The following is a 12,587-nucleotide window of genomic DNA, read 5'->3' as shown; positions in this document are numbered from 1 at the left end:
GGCCTTTGACCAGTAGATTCAGGACATTATTTGCTATGACTTTCCTTCCTGCGCGCTGCTTCAAAAAGCTTCGACAACGCTGTAACGCTCCATTGACAACCGAACATCAAGCATTACTTAGTTTTCTTTGTTGTTGGTTATCTTTCATATATAATTCTTGTACTTCATTATTGTCTCTTTTCGAACTATTAGTGGATTGCTCAACGAAAGCACTTGATGAGTGAAACCCTTGGAGTATGAGTCATCGAAGGCTCCGAACCAAGTAAAATATTACTTGTGTTAGCGCGTGCTTGTCTTCTTCTTTCTAGTTTCCTTTTTTATTATTCTACCGCGTAATTCATTTTAACTCTCGATTTTTGAAGAATGCTATTCACCTCCTCTAGCATATTTACGGTCCTACAAATGATGTCAGAGCAAGTACCGCTTTGAATTGGTGCAACCACCAATCAGGCAAGGGAATTTCAAAATCTCTTTTAATATTTCTTTTCGGCCTTTAAGCTTTTAGATATAGTCTAAATTGGTACAATTACCTCTTTGAATAGGTTTTTTTGTTGCAAAATACTCTGAATTAGTGCAACACCAATAGAGTTTTTTTAATTTTATTATCTTCGACACTGCTAATTCAAAACCTAGTCTTGGAATTTCTTTCTTCTTCTTCCTTATGTGCAAGGTTCCATCTCTCTAAATGACCCAAACTGAAGGATACAATACTGTTCATCCCCCGCTCTTCAATGAAGATGACCTTCCATGTTCGAAGAATACTATTCACCCCCTTTAGCATATTTACAATCCTATAAAAATAACCTTTCTAAATGGAGATTTAGAAGAGGAAATATACATGGAGCAACTTGAAGGATTTTTTATACTAGGGCAAGAAAATAAGGTTTGTAGATTGGTGATATGAAAATTTTGATAATATCATGAAAGAATATAGATTCAAAATTAAAAAATAATATAAATGTGCCTACATGACAGCCACAAAGAATGAGTATATTATCTTATACCGATATGTAGATGACATAGTTATGATTGAGAGTAATGATAAGATAATCAAATCTACTAAAGACATGTTGAATTCAAGATTTGACATGAAAGACATTAACCTAACTGATATGATTTTAGGAATTAAGATTATTAAAACATCAAAATGACTTATTCTGAGTCAATACCATTATATGAACAATATTCTTAAGAAATTCACCAAGGGCAATACTATATTGGGACAAACTTCGATAGACACGAGTCAACATCTATCGAATAATCAAGGAGAAATTATTTTTCAGATAGAGTACTCTTGAGTGATTAGAAATTTAATATTCTAAATGACTTGTACATGACCAGACTTAACCTATACAATGAGTAAACTGAGTAGATACATGAGTAATATTGAAATTGAATACTGGAAAAGGATAATAAGAGTACTGAGGTAATTAAGGTATGCTTGTGAATATGGATACACTATACGAGATATCATGCTGTGATCAAAGAATATATTGATGTGAACAGCATATTTGATATGAAAGACTCAAAGTTTACAATTGGATATATATTCACTTTGGGAAGTGCAACTATTTCATGGAAACTGATCTTATCTGAAAGTAAGGAAGATGGTGTGCTAGTTAAGTGACTCCGATGTTGATTGAGAGAAGATGAAGACATTGATGATGTGGATGAACCTACGCTGCAAAAATGGAAACTGGGAGGAGAAAACGTTAGTCACCGAGATAGGGAGACGATGCTTGGTGCAGACACTCTGACACTTAAGTTAAAATAGTAACTAAGTGAAAAATGGAGAAGAAGATTAATAGTAGATCAATAATGCTGATGTGTGTGTGCTTGAGTAGCATAATGTACCTAATCAATAAAGAGGACTACCTTTTTATATTGACCATCATAACTTCTACTATAATGAGGTGTTAGAGAATATCTAGTGTTAGAATATGTCGAAGAAAGGACGAGGTATGACCACCCTTAGAAGAAGGTTCCATTGCGTGCATATGTCGGGGTAGCGGAATATTCCTTGACGAGTAACCATTATTCTATGAGAGGTTATTACGATTCTCTGACACTATTATCTCTTGGAGGAAATTTGGCTGACCCTATATTCGACTGACTATATACTGGGAGACTTACCCTTTAAGAGTGAGAACCTGAGTCTCAAAGGTCCAATTGACTCTGTATCTGACCAACTGTATGTTAAGAGATTTGCACAAGAGAAGTAAGGAGCTAAGTCCCGAAAGGTCGGACCAATGTTGGGGCCAACCGACTATATACTGGGAGATTTAGCCTTGAAGAGTGGGGATCTAAGTCTCGAAAGTTCGACTGGCTCTGTATCGAGCTAACTGTATGCTAGGAGACTTGCATAGAAGAAGTGGAGAGCTAAGTCCCGAAAGGTCTGATCGGTATTGGGATCGACCGACTATACACTGGGAGATTTTCCCCTAAAGAGTGAGGAGCTAAGTCTTGGAAGGTCCGACCAGCATTGGTGCCGACTGACTATATGTTGGGAGACTTGCCTTGAAAAGTGGGGAGCTAAGTCTCGAAGGTCCGACTGGATCTAGGGTCGATTGATTATATACTTGGAGGCTTGCCATTGAAGAGCAGGGAGCCAAGTCCCCAAAGGTACGACTGACTCTCGTGCCGATCGACTATATGCTAGGAGACTTGCCCTTGAAAATTGGGGAGCTAAGTCTCGAAAGATCCGATCGGCGCCGGTGCTAACCAGCTATATGCTGGGATACTTCCCTTTGAGAAGTGGGGAGCTAAGTCTCGAAGGTATGATCGACTCTAGGGTCGACCAACTGTATACCGAGGGACTTGCTCTTGAAAAGTAGGGAGCTAAGTTCCAGAACATCTAATCGGTGATGGTGTTGACCAGCTATATACTGAGAGACTTGTACATGAGAAGTGGGGAGTTAAGTCCCTGAAATCCTATCGAGGTTGGTGTCGATCGGCTATATGCTGGAAGACTTACAGAGGAGAATTGGGGAGTTAAGTCCTGGAAGTCCTATGCTATTGGGTCTATATGGGGAGACTTACTCTTGAAGAGTGGGGAGCTAAGTCTCGGAAGTCCGACCGGCTATGAGGCCGATCAACTGCATACTGGGAGACTTGCCCTTGGAGAGTGAGGAGTTAAGTTCAGTGAGTGGTCTGTCCGAATACCTACACTCTTGTTAAGGTAATTTATGATCATGATTAATGGTTATTAAATTTAGTAGCGGAAAAGTCATTTAAGTGGGTTATTAAAGCAGACTATTAAATCTGTCATTGAATATGTCGGTTTTTATTGTCTTTTGGTTTTCTTACTCCTCCCTATAAATAAGGGACGTGTAGACATTTCATATTAACGAGAAGAAAAAAAGGAAGCAAGTGAAGCAAGTGAAAAGTTTTGAGAAAAAATACTCCTTGTAGTTGTAGGTCCAGCAGCTCTACAGAACCTACGTTCTGCTATCACTTTCTCCCTTCCTATCCAATCCTACACACATAACCCCCCAACAAATTTGGTATAAGAGCAGAGAAGGTCATGTCTGCATCCGTTGGCAACATGTTCTTCACTTTTTCTCCCAACCAAATCCCCATCTTCGACGGTGAGCACTTCGACTATCAGAGTTCTCAAATGGAGACCATTTTCCTTTCGCAAGATCTATGGAAACTTGTGGAGGAAGGCTACGAAGAAGTTCCAAAAGGAATCTCTCTCCCAGAAGGTGACAACACTTCCGTAGAAGGTGTCATCAATCCCACAGAAGATGAGCAGAAGGCGTACAAGGAGAACATCAGGAAGAATGCCATGGCTCTGCGGATTCTGCAACAGTCTGTGAGCAAAACCATCTACCCAAGGATATTCGGGCTGAAGAAGGTGAATGAGGCATGGGAGGTCCTAAAGAAGGAGTTCAAAGGGTCACAGAAGGTGATCTCTATAAAGCTACAAAACCTTTGGAGAGACTTCGACAATATAGCCATGAAAGACGCAGAAAACGTCAAAGACTACTTCTCAAGAATCATGGAGATCCTCAATCAATTGAAGAGTTGCGGAGAAGTCGTCCCGGATCGAAAAATCATGGAGAAAATCCTCAGAAGTTTGCCACAGAAGTGTGAACATGTGGTAACTGTGATTGAAGAGATGAAGGATCTCACAGAAGTTTCCATCTATGAATTGATGGGTTCCCTAGAAGCTCATGAGAAGTGGGTCAGCAAGTATACAACCCCGGTAGAGCAAGAATTTCAAGCGAAGTTGAATGTTTCTGAGCAAAAGCAAGAACGTTCTGAAAACAACAGAAGGTCCTATGGCAGAGGACGTGGAAGCAGGTCTCGTGGCAGAGATAGAAGCTATGCAGAAGGACGACCAGAAGGTCAGCACAGAAGCGGTTATGCAGAAGCAGAAGCAGGATGTCGCATATGCAGAAAGAATAATCATGAAACAAAATATTGTCGTTTTCGATGCAGGAGATGCAAGTTCCCAACTCATTCAGATCGTGATTGTTGGTACAAAAATAAAGAGCAGAAGCATGAACAGAAGCAGGAGGACAGAAGCTCGGTAAATTTCTCTAAGGAAGATGAACCTTCTAAAGTTTTCTATTCTTCCTCTAACACCGTGCAAGATATGAATGAGATATGGTTCCTCGATAGTGGGTGTAGTAACCATGTCACAGGGATCAAGAAAAACTTTGTGGAGCTTGATGAGAATTACAACTCTCTCTTGGAACTTGGAGATAGCAAGAAGTTAAAGATAGAAGGTAAAGGTGTTGTTTTAGTTTTCAGTGTAGAAGGTCAACAGAAGAGGATGCATGACGTCTTCTACACTCCAGAAATTGCACAGAACCTACTAAGTGTGGGACAGATGATGAAAAATGGCTACAAGTTGGTTTTTGCAGAAGGTCAATGTGAGATAACAGACAGAAACAGACAGAAAGTCGCGGTCGTGAAGATGACGTCCAACAATTTGTTCCCGTTAAAGATGACTCCTTACAGCAATGTGGTTCTCAAAACTGAGGTTGTAGATGATTCTCATCTTTGGCATCTCAGGTATGGACATTTGAACAGGAAAGGTCTAGCTCTACTGAAGCAGAAGAGTATGGTGGTAGGACTACCTTCTATACAAGTTGCAGAAGGTGACGTCTGTGAAGGATGTGTCTTCGGAAAGCATCATCGTCTTCCATTTCCAAACACATCATGGAGAGCTCAAGCCCCTCTCGAGCTGGTTCATGCTGATATTTGTGGACCGACTCAGACTCCGTCTCTCGGTAACAGAAGATACTTTCTGTTGTTCGTAGATGACTATACTAGAATGATTTGGATTTATTTTCTTGAGAAGAAATCAGATGCTTTCACCACCTTTATGAAGTTCAAAGCACTTGCAGAGAATCAAAGTGGATGTTGGATTAAGACCTTGAGGACAGATCGCGGAGGAGAGTTTCTGTCGAGACCATTCTTGGACTATTGTCAACAGAAGGGGATACAGAGGCAGTTGATTGTGCAGTTTCTCCACAGCAAAATGGAGTCGCAGAAAGAAAGAACAGAACCATAGTGGAGATGGCCAGAAGCATGCTGAAAGGCAAAGGTCTACCCAACAAGTTCTGGGCAGAAGTTGTTAACACATCTGCCTACCTTCTGAACAGATCCCCTACAAAAACAGTTAGGGACAAAATACCATATGAAGCATGGCACAGAAGGAAGCCCGTGGTAAATCATTTGAAAGTATTTGGGTGTATTGGATATGCACTTACACCTTATCAAGGAAGAGAAAAATTTGATGAGAAAGGTGAGAAATTGATTTTCATCGGATATAGTGATGAATCGAAGGGATATCGTTTGTATAATCCGAATACTGACAAGTTAGTTCTGTCGAGAGATGTTATCTTTGATGAACATACAGCTTAGAAGTGACAGGAAGAGTCTTCTATGACTCAGATGTTCCAATATACAGAAACAACAGCAGAAGTTACAGTACAGAATCCCATCGGAACAACAGAAGCTAGTTCCTCTAAAACCATTCCAAAAGCAAAGGGTCCTATTGGAGATACACCACCAATGAGGTATTGAACATTCAATGAAATTTATGAGCAAGCTAATTTTGCTCTTGCTGCATTTGAGCCACAGAACTTTGTGGAGGCAGCTAAAGAAGAAAAATGGAGAAATGCCATGAAAGAGGAGATGACTTCTATAGAGAAGAATGACACGTGGTCATTGGTCGATCTCCCAGAAGGAAAATAAGCTATCGGCTTGAAATGGGTCTACAAGACTAAGTATAATGAAGATGGAAGTGTGGAGAAGCATAAAGCTCGCATCGTAGCAAAAGGCTATTCACAGAAGCCTGGAGTTGATTTTACAGAAACTTTTGCTCCTGTAGCAAGGATGGAGACAATCCGTACTGTTCTAGTCATTGCAACACAGAAGGAGCTTGAAGTATTTCAGCTTGATGTCAAGTCAGCATTTCTTAATGGAATACTAGAAGAAGAAGTCTACGTAGAACAACCACAAGGATTCGTGATGAAAGGCACAGAAGACAAAGTCTACAGACTACATAAGGCTCTATATGGGTTGAAGCAAGCACCAATTAGCGTGGAATTGCAGAATTGATTCCTATCTACAAAAGAAAGGATTCTCTAGAAGCTCAGTAGAACCTTCGTTATACATACAGAAGGTTGGTCCTGATTTTCTAATAGCATGTCTTTACATGGATGATTTGATCTACACTAGTACCAGCAGAAGCTTGCTGCAGAAGTTCAAGGAAGCAATGATGGAAGAGTTTGAGATGACAGATCTTATCTTAATGAAGTACTTTCTTGGATTTCAAGTGAAGCAGAAGAAAGGAGAGATTTTCATTTCTCAAGAAAAGTACATAGCAGATTTATTGAAGAAGTTTCGTATGGAGAATGCGAAGTCAATTTGTACTCCAATGTCACTCAATGAGAAGTTACAGAAGGAGGATTCTACAGAAGGCTTTGATTCAAAGATCTACAGAAGCCTAGTTGGTTCTCTTATTTATCTCACTCACACTAGAACTGATATTGTTCATTCTGTGAGTTTGCTGTCTAGATTCATGAGCAACCCCAGCATGACTCATTTCACAGCAACAAAAAGAGTTCTACGCTATCTAAAAGGCACACAGAAGGTTGGACTGAAGTATACAAAAGAGCAGAAGGATGATCGAGTGGGTTATGTAGATAGTGATTGGGCAGGAAGCTTGGATGATCGTAGAAGCACATCAGGATACTTGTTCTGCATTGGAACAAAGCCCATTTCATGGAGTTCAAAGAAGCAAAACATTGTTGCACTCTCATCTGCAGAAGCTGAGTACATCGCAGCAAATGAAGCAACAAGAGAAGCTGTCTGGCTCAGAAGATTACTTCTAGAGTTACAACAGAAGATGGATGAGCCAACAACAATCTTCTGTGATAACCAATCTACGATTGCTATGACCAAGAATCCAGTTTTCCATGCAAGATCGAAGCATATAGAACTTCGTCATCATTTCATCAGAGAGATGGTTTTGCAGAAGGAGATTCTTCTAGAATTCATCAGCACCCATGATCAACTCGCAGATGTTCTTACAAAGGCGGTGTCTTCTGAAAAGTTCGAGACATTCAAAGACTTCTTGAAGATCATAAATTAAGAAGGGGTGTTGAAGGTAATTTATGATCATGATTAATGGTTATTAAATTTAGTAGCGGAAAAGTCATCTAAGTGGGTTATTAAAGCAGACTATTAAATCTGTCATTGAATATGTCGGTTTCTATTGTCTTTTGGTTTTCTTACTCCTCCCTATAAATAAGGGACGTGTAGACATTTCATATTAATGAGAAGAAAAAAAGGAAGCAAGTGAAAAGTTTTGAGAAAAAATACTCCTTGTAGTTGTAGGTCCAGCAGCTCTACAGAACCTATGTTCTGCTATCACTTTCTTCCTTCCTATCCAATCTTACACACATAACCCCCCAACAACTCTGACTGCCTCCTTGATTGCCACCTCACCTTGACTGTGGCTACCACCTCCCCTTGACTTTGACTGCCATATCATTTTTACTATCGACCCCACACTACTCTCGGGCCACCCACAACACGGCATATCGGAAACCTTAAAAGCAAAGCATAATAACCAGATCCACGATAGAATATGAGTTTATAACTCTTGACAAATGTGGTGAAAAGTTTGAATGACTACGATAATTTTTACAAAATGTTCCTAGATGACCGAAATATGTGTCGACAATTAACATATATTGTGATGGAAATTGGTGAGGCACAAAACTATTTGTATAATGATAAGTCTAGGTATATATGTCGTAGACACAATTCTATTAGACGACTACTCTCAATGGGAATTATCACTGTTGACTATGTAAAGTCAAAGGATAACCTAATGGATCCGCTAACTAAAGGATTAAACTTAGAATTAGTTGCATGTTCATCGCAAGGGATGTACTCCGATGAAAAATATTAGAGCAATGGAAACCCTACAAGATGACTTTGATATATCAGAAGAGAAGGTTGATTCAATTTGGTATGTTTTGATTTGGCTCTTCTTCTTCTTACTTGAACTCTTTTCTATCGAGACCGAGCTTTGGTTGCCGCTCACTCTTACAGAAGACTCCGTTGAATTTTTAGGAATTCATATGATGACAAGGATTAATGACTCTTGCAATGGATTTAGATCAGTACTCTTCACCTATCATTCAATTTTAGTTTTGCTTTATTGATGGATGATAACAATATCTTGTTGTAGATGCATCATTGATTTAATTCAATGTATGGTTATTGCTTTCATAGTAATCATTCTCATGCTACTTCTTCGGCAGTCAAGAAGATGAAATTAAACAGATCCATAAGTTCAAGAGAGAAAAGTCTCATTTGTATTGTTTTCACCTGCATATATAGTAGTTATGTCAGATTGTTAAGTTTGGCGGAAGAGGTTATTAATAAGTGTTTTACTGAATTTTGTAGAGTGGATGGGAATAAAAATTCGTGTGGATTCTAACAGCATGATTTGATAGAGTGAACCTTATCAGACACCACTAATAAAATTCAAAATAGATAAGATATGGTGTTCATCAGGTAGCTAGAAAATTGTCCTGGTTTTATGCTAAATTTTTGTAATGGTCAATCATTTGCTATCTAAACAGCCTATTATTCAAGAGCACTAATGAGCAACAAAAGCTGACTCATTCATGTAGAAAGTTCGTTGTTGTTACTTGGATCTGATTATTCCTTTTGTATTTGTATCTTTTTCTATGTTCCATTATGCCTTGCAACAACAGGCATTATACTGCAGAGTTTTCCTACAGAACAATCACGTACGTGCTTCCATTGAATAGCTTAAACAAATTAATCATGCTTACAAGTTTGATAAATTGGTGCAATCCCAACAACATTAATTATTGATGACTATTTATTTATATATTTTTAGACGAACAACATTAATTATTGATGATGCTGAGTAATGAACAGGATCCACAACTCTCACGCATTAGAAGCCAAACTCTCCTGCCGACGCTTCCTTTCACTCGACAACTTCTTGGCGAAGTAGACGAGTCGATCTCTGTTCGATGTGGTTCCTCCCTTCCCATCCACCACCGGCTCCGACAGGCCTGTCTCCAGGTTCACCCTCGACACCGGCTTCTCCAGCAGTTTCTTCCCGATATCCACCAAATTCTGTAAGTTCTTCTCCGTCGACTTATCCACAGAAGTCGCATCGCCAGTCAAAGTATCCTCCTATATATATATCATTTAGTTCATTAATTTGTTTGTTTTATTCAATTAGCTAGATTAATCGATGAATTTGGTACGATTTTAAAATGAATGATTAATTTTTTGTTAAATAGGTACCTGTATGCGAAAGTAACGGCCGTCACTGTCCTGTGCCTGAAAAACATGTGCTAGATGGATATCCACCATGTCGGAGCTCGCCTGGGAGAAAATGTCGATGATGGGAGTATTTCCTCCGTTGTATAACCAACCGAGCAAGCCCCATCGAGCGCTCGTCTGTGCGCTATAATTCTCCTCCTGTTTAGGTGTTCCAGTCCCGATCGAGAGCACCAGAAACCGACTGTAGTCGACCGGTTCGTACGAGTCGAAATCCGTGTTCGATTTCAGAATCTGCTTCGTCACTTCGCTTATGGCGGATATCGTCTGTTCATGATCAATAATGTATAGCACATATAAGAACTAGTTAGCTCCTAGATTAATTACGAGCAGAGAATATCTATTTAGATGTGCGCGGGTGTGTGAATTTACTGGGTTATTTGCCGCCACGCCGCCGTCGATGAGGTTGAAGCTCTTCGTCGTTCCTTGATCGTCATGGGTTTCAAAGTAATGCCCCGGGAGGTATGTGGGGGCGGCGGAGGTGCTGATGCAGATGTCCGACCGAAGAGCGTTCTTCAACGGATTCTTCTCCGTCTGCGAGAAAAATATGAATTAATATGGATCACCTGATCACCTCATAAGTGGAGAAGAGTGGGCCGGGTTAAGTAATTAGTTTAATTACCTCATAAGTGGAGAAGATGATGGGTTGAGAAATTTTGATGTCAAAAGTAGGGATGACGATGTTGGTCAAAGTTTGACTTAATTTTGTGTTGCCTAAGAGTTCCTGAATCTTTGAGCGAAGATACTTGCCATTGTATTTTGGCCCAGCGAGAGCACCCACAAAGTTCAGTGCTGAACTCAGGAACGGAGACCTGAAATAAATAAATAAAAAAATAAATAAATAGTAAAATTCTTAAATTAATTTTCATCCTTCATCCTAATTATCCAAAAATTTGTCCTATATAAAAAAATATACATATAAAAGATATATTAATTCTAACCTTTGCTGTGGAAAAATCTTGGGACTGTGATCCAAATAGAACTGAACAACGTCCTTGGCAGCGAACAGTGGTTTGTTATTCTCTCCGGGAGCGGCGAGCATGGTGGCGACAAGGCCACCGGTGCTCGTGCCGGAGATCACGTCGAAGTAGTCAGCTATTCTCGCATCAGGCCCGTCGAGTTTCTGCAACACCAAGAATTAATATAATTAACTTAATCTCTCGGTACGTCGATCGGATATTTATGACTGCATATAAATATATATATATATATATATATATATATATATATATATATATATCGTACCTGCAGTTCTGATTCAAGGAAGTCGATGATCGTCGCGGGGATCAGCCCGCGAACACCTCCGCCGTCGATGGAAAGGACGGTGATCCTCTTCCCGAGGGATGGCGGAGGCTTTGAATCGGAGGTGACCGGATCAGTTCCATCGCTCGCCATGGTGTATATATGATTATTCTTGTTATTGTAGCTAGGGGCGAATTAAAGAGATGGAATATATTTGAGGAGCTAATTAAATCAGCTGCTGCGGTAATTCATTGATTGATCGTGAGAAAGAGAGCTAAATATATAGAACGAGAAACAGCAAGAGCCCAATAATTTAAGTGGAATCTTGACGTTTTCATCATGCAATTAACTATAGTCGATATATGAAATCGGAATACATTGAATGAGCTGAAAAACAAAGAAAACGTGTAAATGAGAATCCACCAATAATTTAATTGATGTACGCTTAATTAGAACGTCTTGATGTGATCTTCCGCGAGGCAATGCAAATTTCATTTTTTGACTCGAATATAGCTACTGTTCATATTGAAATGCTCTCTTTAATAGACTAGAAATGGATTTTGATAAAGATAGAAATATATATGGATTATGGATAAGCCGAGGACTTTCCAAAGCTGGCCGGCCAGAGGTATTATATATATAATAGAGGTGGTTCGATGGCAGTTAACTATTTTAATTGAGTTGGAAGTAAAACGTGTTTCTATGGCACTCACCGGACGGAGCGTTCGTCAATGGAATATCAAAATTCACAGCTTTATAGCGTGCAGATATCGACGCATTGCCGAAACATCGAGACAGACAGGAACTGCGTCCAAATTGATGGGGCAGGGTAATATTTTCATATCTATAAACAGAGTTTACATGGTTACCATCTGTCCGTCAGAATAGAATAGGTTTTTTCCCTCTAATTTTTAGATTATTATTAAGGGTATTCAAATAATATCATATTTTATAAGTTAATTATTTGTTTCTATATATTTTTCTATTAAAATTTTAAAAATTATCTCTATATATTACTAATTAATTTTATTTATAAAATGACATATATTAATTAAAACTTTAAATTTATTTTCTAGTTGGTCAGATCATTTAGGTGACGTTTGATTTATGGGTTTGGAATGAGGGAATGGATTCATTCCCAAACCTTGTGTTTGGTTGATGGAAATGGAATCAAGATTTCGGAATAAAACCCAAAAACTTGGGTATGGATGAAACCCACCCCCTCTTTTGAGTTTTGATGGAATAGGAATGTGAATTAAGTTTTAGACAAAAATACCCTTAGTATATTTGTTCAATTTTTTTTTTAATTTCACACTCTATCTCTTTGTTCTATCTCATAATATTTTCTCTCTCCTTATTTTATCATCATATTTTTTTTCTCAACATACTTTTTCTCTCCTCATTCTCTCTCGTCATACACTCTCTATAATTTTCTCTCTATATTCTCTCTCATCATAGACTCTCTCTCCTCATTTTCTCTCTCTTCATTA

The 12,587-nt window shown here is 39.0% G+C and overlaps 1 protein-coding gene across 1 annotated transcript; it reads right to left on the bottom strand.

Annotated features, from left to right (window-relative positions):
* Nucleotides 1–9,286: 9,286 nt before the first annotated feature.
* LOC122010292 (patatin-like protein 2) lies at nucleotides 9,287–11,329 on the bottom strand. Its single transcript, XM_042566772.1, has 6 exons — nucleotides 11,101–11,329; nucleotides 10,797–10,978; nucleotides 10,478–10,667; nucleotides 10,228–10,389; nucleotides 9,820–10,122; nucleotides 9,287–9,705 (listed from the first exon to the last, which is right to left on the bottom strand). The coding sequence occupies exons 1-6, from the start codon at nucleotides 11,248–11,250 to the stop codon at nucleotides 9,454–9,456; spliced, it is 1,239 nt and encodes a 412-aa protein (XP_042422706.1). The 5' UTR covers nucleotides 11,251–11,329; the 3' UTR covers nucleotides 9,287–9,453.
* Nucleotides 11,330–12,587: the final 1,258 nt, after the last annotated feature.

This window comes from Zingiber officinale, chromosome 8A (genome assembly GCF_018446385.1).
Source record: "Zingiber officinale cultivar Zhangliang chromosome 8A, Zo_v1.1, whole genome shotgun sequence".
Classification (NCBI taxonomy): domain Eukaryota; kingdom Viridiplantae; phylum Streptophyta; class Magnoliopsida; order Zingiberales; family Zingiberaceae; genus Zingiber; species Zingiber officinale.
The sequence above is the reverse complement of the archived record's forward strand: the minus strand, read 5'-3'. Positions and strand labels throughout refer to the sequence as shown.

Excerpts from the sequence above, each read along its gene's own strand:
- LOC122010292 (XM_042566772.1), bottom strand. The coding sequence starts at position 11,250 with ATGGCGAGCGATGGAACTGATCCGGTCACCTCCGATTCAAAGCCTCCG. Across the intron at positions 10,123-10,227 it reads GCGTGGCGGCAAATAACCCA|ACGATATCCGCCATAAGCGA; the intron begins GTAAATTCACAC and ends GATCATGAACAG. Across the intron at positions 9,706-9,819 it reads GCCGTTACTTTCGCATACAG|GAGGATACTTTGACTGGCGA; the intron begins GTACCTATTTAA and ends ATATATATATAG.